The sequence below is a fragment of the Carassius carassius genome, chromosome 46, assembly GCF_963082965.1.
Source record: "Carassius carassius chromosome 46, fCarCar2.1, whole genome shotgun sequence".
In the NCBI taxonomy this organism is placed as follows: Eukaryota; Metazoa; Chordata; class Actinopteri; order Cypriniformes; family Cyprinidae; genus Carassius; species Carassius carassius.
In genome coordinates, this window is record NC_081800.1 from 14,691,684 (window position 1) to 14,704,361 (window position 12,678).

The following is a 12,678-nucleotide window of genomic DNA, read 5'->3' on the forward strand; positions in this document are numbered from 1 at the left end:
CGACGAGTGGAACACACCAAACAAATTATATATATATATGTATGTATATATATATATATATATATATGTATGTATATATATATATATATATATATATATGTGTATATATATATATATATATATATATATATATATATATATGTATATATATATATATATGTATATATATATATATATATATGTATATATATATATATATATGTATATATATGTATATATATGTATATATATATATATGTATATATATGTATATGTATATATATGTATTTATGTATATATATATATATTTATGTATGTATATGTGTATATATATATACACACACACTCACCTAAAGGATTATTAGGAACACCTGTTCAATTTCTCATTAATGCAATTATCTAATCAACCAATCACATGGCAGTTGCTTTAATCCATTTAGAGGTGTGGTCCTGGACATCTGTGAAGTCACAACACGCACAACCTTGAGGCGGATGGGCTACAACAGGAGAAGAACCCACCGGGTATTTTGCACAATTTGCTCACCAAAATTGGACAGTTGAAGACTGGAAAAATGTTCGCTGGTCTGATGAGTCTCGATTTCTATTGGGACATTCAGATGGTAGAGTCAGAATTTGGCGTAAACAGAATGAGAACATGGATCCATCATGCCTTGTCACGACTGTGCAGGCTGCTGGTGGTGGTGTAATGGTTTGGGGGATGTTTTCTTGGCACACTTTAGCCCCCTTAGTGCCAATTGGGCATCGTTTAAATGCCACGGGCTACCTGAGCATTGTTTCTGACCATGTCCATCCCTTTATGACCACCATGTACCCATCCTCTGATGGCTACTTCCAGCAGGATAATGCACAATGTCACAAAGCTCGAATCATTTCAAATTGGTTTCTTGAACATGACAATGAGTTCACTGTACTAAAATGGCCCCCAAAGTCACCAGATCTCAAACCAATAGAGCATCTTTGGGATGTGGTGGAACGGGAGCTTCGTGCCCTGGATGTGCATCCCACAAATCTCCATCAACTGCAAGATGCTATCCTATCAATATGGACCAACATTTCTAAAGAATGCTTTCAGCACCTTGTTGAATCAATGCCACATAGAATTAAGGCAGTTCTGAAGGCGAAAGGGGGTCAAACACCATATTAGTATGGTGTTCCTAATAATCCTTTAGGTGAGTATATATGGAGAGAAAGAGAGAAATGCATAAATACTGCAAAATATTGATTTTCTTTTAGCTTTATTGCCCAGAAATTGGCTGAAGTCACATTTACAGCTTAATTTACCTCAGGAAGCATTACACACCATACCTTTGTACCTCAGTATTTTCCTTACGGCTCACAGCACGGATATCTATTTCTTTTTCAGTATGTAGGGAATCCATTTCCTCTTAAATGAATCTACCAGCCGGGTTAAGAGACTATAAACCCCAATTCTCAAAGGTAAATCCCTCTCAACACCGCCTGGGACGTTCTGAAACATGTCATCTCATTTCATTGAGATTTGTCTCTTTTGTTCTCCAACCTCCCCTCCCACTCTGGTGAAGACGGTCAGTAATGGCGCTGATGGATATATTCACTTACATTATCTTGTAAATGAGAGGGTGAGCTCCGGTAGAAACAGACAGGCAGAGCTCAGCCCACCCCACTAACGCAGCCTTAGAAAACCCTGTGCTGATAACAATCCTTTCCTGTCACACATGCAACCCACTCAAAATGGCCCCCTCTGTATTTTTAACACCCCACCCCGAATGGTTTACACTGTGCTCAGCCTATTAAATATCTTTATTCTGTCTGCTGCATTGATAAACGCAACGGAATCAATAACAGCACCAGGCAAAACAAATAAATAAAACATGATGTGCACTAAGAGGGCTGGAGCGGAGTCACTCTCCTTTTGTTAGTAGAAGCTTTTAGCCTCCTCTGCCCATGCTACGTGAATTCATCCCTGGAATACTGAAGCGTTTAGATAAACATTTATCTCCATGCAGTTTTAGAGGCACTAAGACTTCTAACATCTCCAAATCTGTGCTTAAAGCAATGGCACACACACACACAGGCATGGACAGGCTGCTATCCTCGCCGTGGTGTGAGAGTGTGTTTGTGCCACACTCCAGGAGCTGTGTGTTTAGACATGGCTGCTGGGTAACTGCGAGGCTCGACCCCATCATCAACGCACACTGGTGTTGCTTATGGATTTAGTGAGCTGAAGACAAGATGGTGAAGTTGCCCTTGTTAATGCATAGCTGGTTTTATAACGTGCAGTATGACCTTTGTTTACATGCCTGGAAGTGTGGATGAATCTTGGATCCAGGAATCTGTTATGACTCTTAATCTGTTTTCTGATAAGCCACTTTTTAACTTTCTGTTTTGCCATTTCCTTGGTAGTGATTTTAGATGTTTTTATTAGTGCTAGGCAACGATTAAAATTTGTAATCAGATTATTAAACTGCATATTTATTGTAGCCTAAATCTCATTTTATAACATTAATGTAATTAAATTAAATATAAAACAAGCTATTTGTCACTGCCAGGACATTAACGTTTTTATAGAAAATATTTTATAGTTATAGAAAAACAAGTTATGCTCAGACTCCAGAGCCTCGATCATAACATTATAACAGGCATTTTTTATTTAATGACTTGCACGATCGCAGGACCCATCGCAGCAGAGTGCGGTGCGGGACAACATTTGATGAGCGGGTAGAGACTCACGTATGTGGAATGCAGGAGATTGCCTAATGTGAGCACACCAGGGATGGAAATTAGCACCCGTCACCAGACAATTGCGGGTGATTTTGCGTTGTGGCGGGTAAACTCGCTTCACCTACCAGCCACCGTGGCGGGTAAATAACAATAGCATACTGTTTCACCAGGCCGGTGGACAAAAAAAAGTTAATTTTTATCCCTGGTGTGTGTACAACACGCAATAAAGTGTAATATCATCCGAAGCAGCTCTGTGGAGAAAGGCTCAAAAGTAAACCGGGCTCAAAAGGCTGGCGTTGTTTCCAGTACAGTGTTTGCAGCTGAAGTTAGTGCCGCTGGCGAAGTGATATATTTGTTGGTTATTTACAGTTCGTTTTATAGCACGCGCTCATGATCTACAAGATCGCGTGAAGAGTTGAATTTGTTATCGTGAACTAGTTTCCGCATACTGTCACGTCTCAGTCAAACCTCGGTAAGTTCATTTTCCTCCAGTATTCTGCAACGTTTTAGATTATATGGACAGTTTATCTTATTGTTTTTAACAGCATAATAAGCAAACTAACTAACCGTCAGTATTATCGTTCGCGTGTCTAATAACTGCTGTCCGGGGGATGCATTTTATTTCCAGTCTTCAAGTACTTTTTCAGAAGTTAGCTCTGTGGCTAGTAAGTCAACCCTCTACATTGCGAGTAAATCACTCTCATATGTGACTAAATCTTCCTTCTGGCTACTAAATGATGTCTAATATTAGCCAATGGCTAATAAATTCTCTGATTTTACTCGACAGTGTGTTAGTTGGAGGCTAAGTTTAGCACAGATATTTTCACTCGCGAAAACCATCTGACTCTCCCTCAGACGATCTGTGCTTTTTTTTCCTCAATGGATCAGCAACGCACCTGTATAATGTACCAATCAGCAAATCAGTTCGAGGGAACACACAAAACCTAATTAATATTCATGAATCCAGCAGCTCATTAATCCTTAGTAATCCTTAGTGTGTTTTATAGTTTTTATTAGTAGGAATCGTATTATTATTATCTTATCAGGATTTTTGTAAGGTTTTTTTAAAAAAAAATTTTTTTTTTTTACAAAAACACTGAATGACCAAAAAAGCACCACCACCTGTCCAGTTAAAATGTTCAGTTAAAATGACTAATAAGCATTCAAACATGGTTATCAAGTTTACTTCTAATTACTAAAGTTCTATTCTTAAATGATACTTGATTATTATAAAGCTTGACTGACTGGTGAGTAAACTAAAATAATTACTAGACAATGGCGATTCAATTGCCAAGGTGTCCGTAGAGGGTTGTAAGGTGTTATGTAGAAACAACATTGTATCTCTACACATGTTTGACAGCTCTGGCGTAAAAACGCTTAAAAACGATGTATTAAAAACACTGTGTATCATCCTGTTGAGCTACGGAGTTGAGAGAATGAGCTTCTTCAGCAAGAGTCGGCTGTTTCAAAACCTAGTAAGCTGCGTAGATAGGCAGCATTTTTGAGCGTCACTGAAAGAGAAAATGTCAGTATTTCATTGAGACTTGAGATTAAATAAACTGCTTAAGTATTGTAGATCTTTTAGTATTAATTTTCACATGCAGTTACACATTGTCTGTTAAAAACATGAAAGTGGCTGGTAAAAACATTGAGTGGCTGGTAGATTTTGAAATCCACCTGCCACAGTGGCCGGTGGACAAAAAAGTTAATTTCCATCCCTGGAGCACACCCTTATTAATCTTAACCGTGATGGAGTGCGTTTGACCCCCAAAGCCTGGTTCGTTTGACTAGTGTGATCGCTCCGTTTAGCAGTCCCTGGCACGGTTGGAAGAGATGGGCAAGAGCGAGGTTCAGTTATACATAGATCAGTGAGTGTGAGCGCTAACTGCGCCGGAGTGCATGATTGCGTGAATATTTCTGAGCAGCAAAAAGCGATAGAGGTGTAAAGCAATATATTGTGAGAGAGAGGTGTATATATGACTCAAAATAAACCACAAAGTTAACAAAACAATTCACTCCACTGTGTTGAGTGAGAGCGCTGCTTTGCGGTCTTCACGTGCTATCGGTAACTTTCTATTTCGTCCCCTTGGAATTATAAGGTTCTATCTGACATTTGTAAAAATTGAGTTATTCCCATATTGTTATTCTGTGACAACTTATTTACATTGTTATAGATTTTTTGTTGTTGTATACATTATGGGATTTTTATTTAAAAAACAATAAGGTTCTATCTACACAGTTGAATGGAATGCAAAAACTTTGAAGCTCAATATCTCAAAACTACCCGGAATGCAGATAGAACCTTATAATTCCAAGGGGACGATTTCCAACTTATAAAGTCATGATTACGAGCTTGTTGCAGTCTTTTGTGTTAAAAATAACAGTAGACAGTGGTTTGTGAATGCTGTTGCTTAGCCTATATAATTTGATCGGGAGCATCCCCATGTGACCCATGATTTGTCTATATCTGTACTCAGAGCTAGTGAGCAACGGATTTTCATAATAATAAAAATGCATGCGTTACATGCGATAAAATAATTGTCGGCGTTAATGTGTGAACACGATAATAAGACGTTAACTCGCCCAGCCCTAGTTTTTATATATTAATTAATGATTTTTAAGGCCTGAATGCTGTTTGATCTGTGCTTTTAAATTCCCTAATTTATTTGCAGGTCTAAGTTAACATGAAATGGCATTTTTTTTTATCAGATTTATTTTTGTAGCAACTTTTTTGACGAACTATTTTCAGTGAGAATTATAAAAAAGGTGAGCCTTGAGAGTTGATTGAATCGTGAAAAGATCCAACCTGAATTTGGTCAGACTTGAATGCAAAATAGCTACTTGGTTATTTGTTAACATTATCTAATAGTGATTTCATCAGAAAATGAATGTAATAACTTGCTTTCCCTCTGAAATGACTTTCCTTTTCTGATGACATCACCTAGGCCTTTAGGCCTTAATTATTTGTCGGTTAAACCGAACATGAAATGGCATTTGCCAGCCGTTTTACTTTTGTACAGTAACTTTCGAGACAATATGAAAAAAATGAAAGGTAAGACCTGGAAGTTGATTGGATTGTGAAAAGTGGAAGGTCCCAACAAAAATTTAGTCAGACTTAACATTATCTTATAGACCGACTTGCCAAAGGTGATGCCATCAAATAAGGAAAGTCATTTAAGAGGCGGTGCAAGTTCTTGCATTTTGATGAAAGATTATAAGGAGATGCTTTTTTTTTATTGTTGAATAATGTGAACGAATGAATTTGGCACTATAAATGTCTTTCAAAACCGGCCGTATTTACTTTAAATTCATGTTGAATTGAAACCACAGCAACCCTGTCACCTCATCTTAAGCTGAACGGCACAGGTCTTGGTAACACAAATTCTGGTTTGGGTGCTGATGTTAAATAGTTTTGTAGTGTGAAATAGCAGTGTAATGTAATGAGTGTTTTGAATGGAGCAATGGCTGGCACCTTGGAGGATCACAGAGGGTGATCCAAGCAGCCGAGCACAGCCCTCTTTGTGTTCGCAACACATTTGAACTATCAAAGAATGCTTGTCTTCAAACTGGAGGATCATTCATGTTTATAAGATTCCTATCTAGCAAACAACTCTAAACACTCTCTTTCTTTCAAAAGACATCGTTCCCCCCCACATAACTCACAATAATTTTGATGTCGGTGCAGCACGGCACTGAAGTATTTTCCATTTCAAGAGCGCCTCAGATTGTCTCTCTGCGGAGAAGCGGTTGGAACAAGAGGGTGATCTTTTCATCCCCCGCACTCTACAAATGTTTGGCAGATTGACCGCAGAGGAAGGAAGTATGTGTGCGTGTATGTGTGTCTACTTAGCTAAAGCTTCTTTCTCTTGTTGGAGGGCTGTACAGTGTGAATGTTTTTGTTAAGAAGATGAAGGTTCGTGACCTGGCCATACCACCAGTCACATTTAATTTAAACACAGAGGCCCTCTGCTTAGCCTCACTTCAGAGGAGGAAAAGTAATGTAATTTTTGCATAGTTTAGTATACGTTCTGCATCATATCAGCTTCACATTGTCTCCTGTGTTCATTTATTGTGTTTCCTTTGTTACACAAACCCCTGCAGTCAAGTAATTTTGCTGGAACAATACTGACCATCTTTCTCAGACTCCCCTTGGTGTTTGTTCTGGAAAGGGTCGGCTGTCCTGCGTCCAAAAGCCCTTTTAATCCTATTACTCACATTTCAGTTGTGTTTTACAAAGGGAAACTGATTTAGTGCAGGTTTGAGAAATTAAGATAATTGAGATCATCCTATTTGACGGTCTAAATGATGATAGTAACACTCTTGTTTATCTTCTTCACAGATTGTGTGTATATAGAGAGCCGACGGCCGAACACACCCTACTTCATCTGTAGCATTCAGGACTTCAAGCTGGTGAGTAGACTTGGCTTTTTCATTCCATTCATCTGTCCAAATCAGGGCTCGCTCGCCAACAGCCCTTATTTAACAGTGTTGCCATTGTGTTTCATTCAATATCTTATTCTATGCATCAAAAGCAGGATCAAACACAAGGGTTTGATGTGGGTAATTGCCTTGATTCATATCAGTACAAGGTTGCAGTGGAATAGCCAGTTATGCAGTTGATGTCCAGGAGCAATGTTGCTACAGTGTTGGAAATTAAGTTTCATACCTTCAGATTTTCCTATACGCTTGTTTAACCAGGCTTATGGGTGTTTTCTGGAAATTAAATGTGCTGACAGTTGGCTTTTCCTACTTTTAATGCTGGTGTTTTTTATTCTTATAGGAAAGTCAGCCTGCAACACACTGAGATTTACAAGTTTAATTAGCTTGTCTGAAGCGGAGCGCCAGATATTCTCTACAAAGCCTCGTCTTGCTCACACGTTTACGTTGTAGCGCCAGCTTTGTTTTACATGCCATTAATTGATCAATTAAAAAAAGTTAGAGAAAGCAAAAGACAAACTCCTTTTGCAGATTGTAGTTTTCGCCACTTGATCCGCTCCTCGCTGACACTTTTTATATAGATTATTAATCAGCTACTTAAAAAGCTTGAATCTTCAAAGGACACGTTGATCAGAGAGCAAAACCACATCTCACATTCAATCTGCTTTATTAAGCCAATATATTTCCCTGATTTATTTCTTCCAGCAGCCACAGACAGCTGCGTTTTTTTTCTCCATGGGTGCCACATTCGATGGTTGCTATGTTGAGATAACGTTATGTCACAAGCAAATAAGCACATTATGGCTTTTCTGATGGCTACTTCCCCTCAGCAGGAGACAATTAGCCGAGAGGTCCTTCAGCAAATCCCCTCCCCCCAGCCCCCAGTGAGTGTGTGGAGGAAGACCCATGAGGCTTTGTTAATGGTACTGAACATCCAAGGTGCTGATGGGAGTGGGGAGGGGGTGGGGTGTTCAGGGCTGGCTGGATGACTGAGAAAGATGTGCAGAGGAAGGGAGGGTAGGTTGAGGAGTGCATGCCAGAGCACAGGCATCAAAGCAACCTGTAATCGGATTGCTTTGAGGAGTGCTGAGGGCAGCAGAATCTTGCTCTTGCCAAGAATAACATATAGTATGGTTCATGATTATCTTCATCTTAATTGCAGATCTAGGGGTCTTTGTCTGATGGCTGTAAATATCAGAGGAGAAGAAAAGGCTTCAATGGCCTTACTTTATATCTGGTACCACCTTAATCCATCTACTTAGTCAATGCTCATCCAATATTGTTGGCCGTGAAGTGGATTGGATAGAGGTTTGCCATGTAATTTTTAGGCATGGCATGGGTCATGATGGACATTGAGTCAGCTGTCAGTTGTCGAATTGTTCAAGTAGGAATAACTGCAGGCTAGAGCAGTGGGCGTGGTGAAAGATTAGGGTGTGCCAAAAGGTAGGGGGCATGGATAAAGGTCTTTCTAATTGGTTAGGGAATAGTTTCTGTTGTAGCATTCACCTGTCGACATGCCAACTTTTTCCTCGCCCATTATTCCAACCTGCAGCTACCCCTGTCCCTTGTTGCTGGCTAGTCGATTAGTGAAGACAACTAATATTTTAAGATGTTTATTAAATATATGTTATGTGTGTGTGATGTTTATATGATGAGCTAGATAAAACCTTTTTTTTTTAAACTAAATAAAAAAAATGTATATACTTTTTTCTATATCAAATACATTTTATTCTAATATTTAGTTGTATATATTGTATATATATATATATATATATATATATATATTGTGTGTGTGTGTAATTATGTATATGATTATTAATTTTTAGGGCTGCAACTAACGATTATTCTCATAATCAATTAACCTGTCGATTATTTTTACGATTAATCGGTTTATGTACTTATATTTTAGTTTTGCCCATTTTTCCCCAAGTAAATTATTAATAAATGGTCTTTATCATTCAACATAGACTTTTTAGAGATTTTAACCATTTTGCATTGTCATATCATGTCAGTTGTGTTTTATGTGTTCGTAATCCTTTGTCGAACTCTTCTGCAATGAAACACTGACCCATATGTACTCTAGCAAATTTCACAAGGAGTTTTCAAATAATGTTTTCACCATGGCAGTTCTTAGGGCTCCTAAAGTAGTTTAGCATCCCAAACAAAGCTTAAGGAATCTTTCAGAAAATATTTTCACGAAGAATAAGAATAAAATTGAATGAATTATGAGCTGGTAAACAACAAACTGATCACACAACATGTTTGTAAAGCTTTAAATGTTAATTGTTAAAAAGCAATGTTATCAGCTTTTATGACTAAACATTTGCAAACAACATTGTACTGGAGAATCTGCACAAATAAAAGTCTTAAACAGTTAAACAGTTCAGTAGTGCAGAGTTTACAGGATACTCTTCTTTTTTGAAGGCTCAAAGTAAAGTACTCCCAAACTTTGGATGACTTCATTCGATTAGTTTTATCTTCCACTTTTTTCTTTTTCTTTCTCAAGCTTACTCCACTGCTGCCTGCCTCCGCCATCTCGCTGAATGCTGCAGAGATGCTGTTCGGGAAGCACGTGACATAAAACAAGGCCAGCTATTGGCTATTTGCTACTTCTCCAGCTGTACTGGCTGAGTAAAACCTCTGGTGGCTCATTACTGCCACACTTTGGTCACTGCAGATTTAAAATATGCTCGAAATGAGCCGCTTACAGCAAATAAGTTATTTAGCAACTAAAAGATGTCTAAATTAGTTGACAAATATTTTAATAATCGATTTAAATTGTTTCAGCTCTTAATTATTTTTATTTATACATTGAGAACTATTGAGTCAATTAGTCGTTTAGGCAACACAAATCATCTAGTTTTGAAAAATTTCGTTTGGCCATTCCTATTAAGTACACTAGTTTTTTTTCCCCCAACATGTGGAATATGAGTGTTTCATAACTGTTGGATTGTTCAGCTCATTTGAAACGAGTGTAATGGGTTTGCTGCTACAGCTCAGATGCTCACCTCTAAATACTGCTGTCAGCTCTCTCTTTTTATTTCCACTGAAATGGTGGAAAAACCTTGAGGTCAATTGCCCTGACCCCACTCCACAAACCCCCCCCCCCCCCCCCCCCCCCCCCCCCCTCCATTGATGTCCCTTCTTATACATTCTCACCCTTTCTTAGCTTTTAACGCTAGCTTGATTCATTCACTTGTATTGAGCAGGGCAGAACCGGGATAGTGGGCCATAACGGTAAATTAGGATATCGGAAAGGTTCCAGTTTTACTGGATTTACAGAGTGTTTCTACATAATAAAGTGAATTCATTACATGCATAACTATCATGGCTCTCTGGAGGACAGGATTTTGTCGTATTTTGCTAGCGTGCTTTTGAGAGCTTCTGTTTCATGCAGCATCACGTGAGCCTCTCTCTCAGTGACCCTCTTCTGCCGTAAGGTGAGGAAATTGCCTTGCTTTGGGCAAAATAACCTCATTAATATTGTTCTCCTCTAGTCTTAAGGGTTGAACAACATCACCCTGTGCACTTTATTTAATGACCTGGGAATCCAGTTAGCACCACAGAGAAAACCTGCATGCTGCAATCAATCCCTCTGCCCACTTTTAGCGATGAGATCTTTTTGTGTGTGCGGTTGGCCGGTGTGTATGGCTTGTATGTTGATGCACACACATTCACAGATCTTCACACTGTCACAGAGATGTTTCCGCCCTTTACTCAGTCAAATTAGACAGTTAATTGACATGCTTTTCACTCATCCTTTTCCTTTTCCCCATCAGTTATATTTATATTCTGAATGAGCTTCCTGCTTAAACGAGCTCAAAGATATACAAAGACAGGTGCCTCCACCCTTGTTTGTGAGCGTGCACAGTCACACTATTTCAAACTCCCCTCAGCTTGTGTAAACATTTCTGTGATAAAGACAGTTTAAAAGATAATTAACAGAGGAAAATGGGGGTGGGGAATATAGCAAGTTGCTGCTGTATGTATGTCTTCTGTTCATCTCGCCAACTCTTACACACACAAGCTCTGCCTTTCAGTTTAAAGAGCATTGGCCACTTTTTTGCTTGTTTGCGCACACACATGCCTCATTTGTTTAGTGAAACATTTATGTTGTTGCAAAGATTTGTCAAAAAGGCTGTTTCATTAAACTTACTGTTCATTAAAGAAAATATCATTTTCCACAAGTATTAAGAAGGACAACTCTTTTCAGTGTATAGATGAAAAGTAAAATATACAGAGATATGAATGGGGAAAATACTTCCAGATCTAACATCGCTTAAAAGAAGTGTGATCACTGTGATAGCTGGACCAGAATAATATTTTTATGCAAAATTTATGATACCAGTGTCCGATTTTATTTCTCTTTTAAAATGTTCAAACTCTATCCTACATAGTTTTAAAGATTTATGTATTTCTCTCAAGTAGAAAGGAGATGTACTTGTACTTGTATCTCCTACAACACAGGGCTTTGCTTCAGCTCAGGTGTTATAATAGGCCGCTGTTAGCCCAGCACTTTTTTGTGTCTAAAAGCCAGCAGTGCATACTGATTTCAAGGATGTGGACAGCCTCTGTGTATTTATTTTATGGCCTCAGCCCATTAGTGCTGTGCAAAAGACATACACTGTATTAATGTGACGAGGGTAACACATTCCGTTAAGTATCTGTTGCTAATAGGAAAAGCAGCTATGCATCAAGTTTTGTTGACACACTATTGGCTGGAGACAGAGCCTTGAGATGTTGTTGGCTTTGAAGAGAAGAGGTGAGACAGGAAGAGAAAGATCTCTCTCGGGTTTCTTAGACACAAAGACAATTCAGCACCGAATCGATCATAAACAGCAGAAGCCTTTATCCTCGAGTCAATCACAGTCTCCAGCTCTACCCTCTTTGTCTCTGCCTGCCTCCCTCACTTGGTCCTCCTGTTAATTTGGGCCGGCTGCATATGCCCCATTACTGACACGGTTGTCGGTGTGTTTTGCCGTGGCACCCTTCCCCCATCCTCGTGGCTAAACTAATTTGCTGATATTGGCCAGCTCAGGCCAGCTCAGTATTCACTCTAATGGAGTGATTGCTGCTTGCCTCTGGGGGCTCCGCCGCAGGCAGAAATGCCCTGCTCTTCTCGCTGTATTGGTGCTTATGGACATTTAATTAGGTGTGATGTACAATACAATTATCAAAAGAACTCATGATTTCCAATGATGCACAGCAGGAAGAAATATTGTTCTTTGCTGAGTATCCATCTGACTTTCTTTATATACAGTTTAGAATTTTTGCCTGTCATTTACTCACCTGCATGTCATTCCAAACTTGCACGACTGACTGACTTTTGTGGGACATAAGATATATATATATTTTAAATCTCTCACCGTGTTTTTGTCCATACAATGAGAGTTGGTAACTTCCAGTATTAAGACCTCATTGACATTCATTGTATTAAAAAAGACAAAACAAATATCTTTTGTCTGATGCAGGTGAAGAAGTCATACAGGTTTGGAAAAACATGTGTCAAGCATGATGGTTTTCATTTGTGTATGAACTATC

General features: G+C 38.8%; 1 protein-coding gene across 4 annotated transcripts in view; it reads left to right on the forward strand.

Annotated features, from left to right (window-relative positions):
- LOC132128969 (arginine-glutamic acid dipeptide repeats protein-like) overlaps positions 1 to 12,678 on the forward strand; it is a 176,654-nt gene that overhangs the window by 95,212 nt on the left and 68,764 nt on the right. For all 4 annotated transcript variants that reach the window (XM_059540385.1, XM_059540386.1, XM_059540384.1 and 1 more), the window contains one exon: positions 7,040 to 7,110. In XM_059540385.1, coding sequence (XP_059396368.1) covers positions 7,040 to 7,110 — 71 coding nt within the window. The remainder of the gene's footprint in view (positions 1 to 7,039; positions 7,111 to 12,678) is intronic.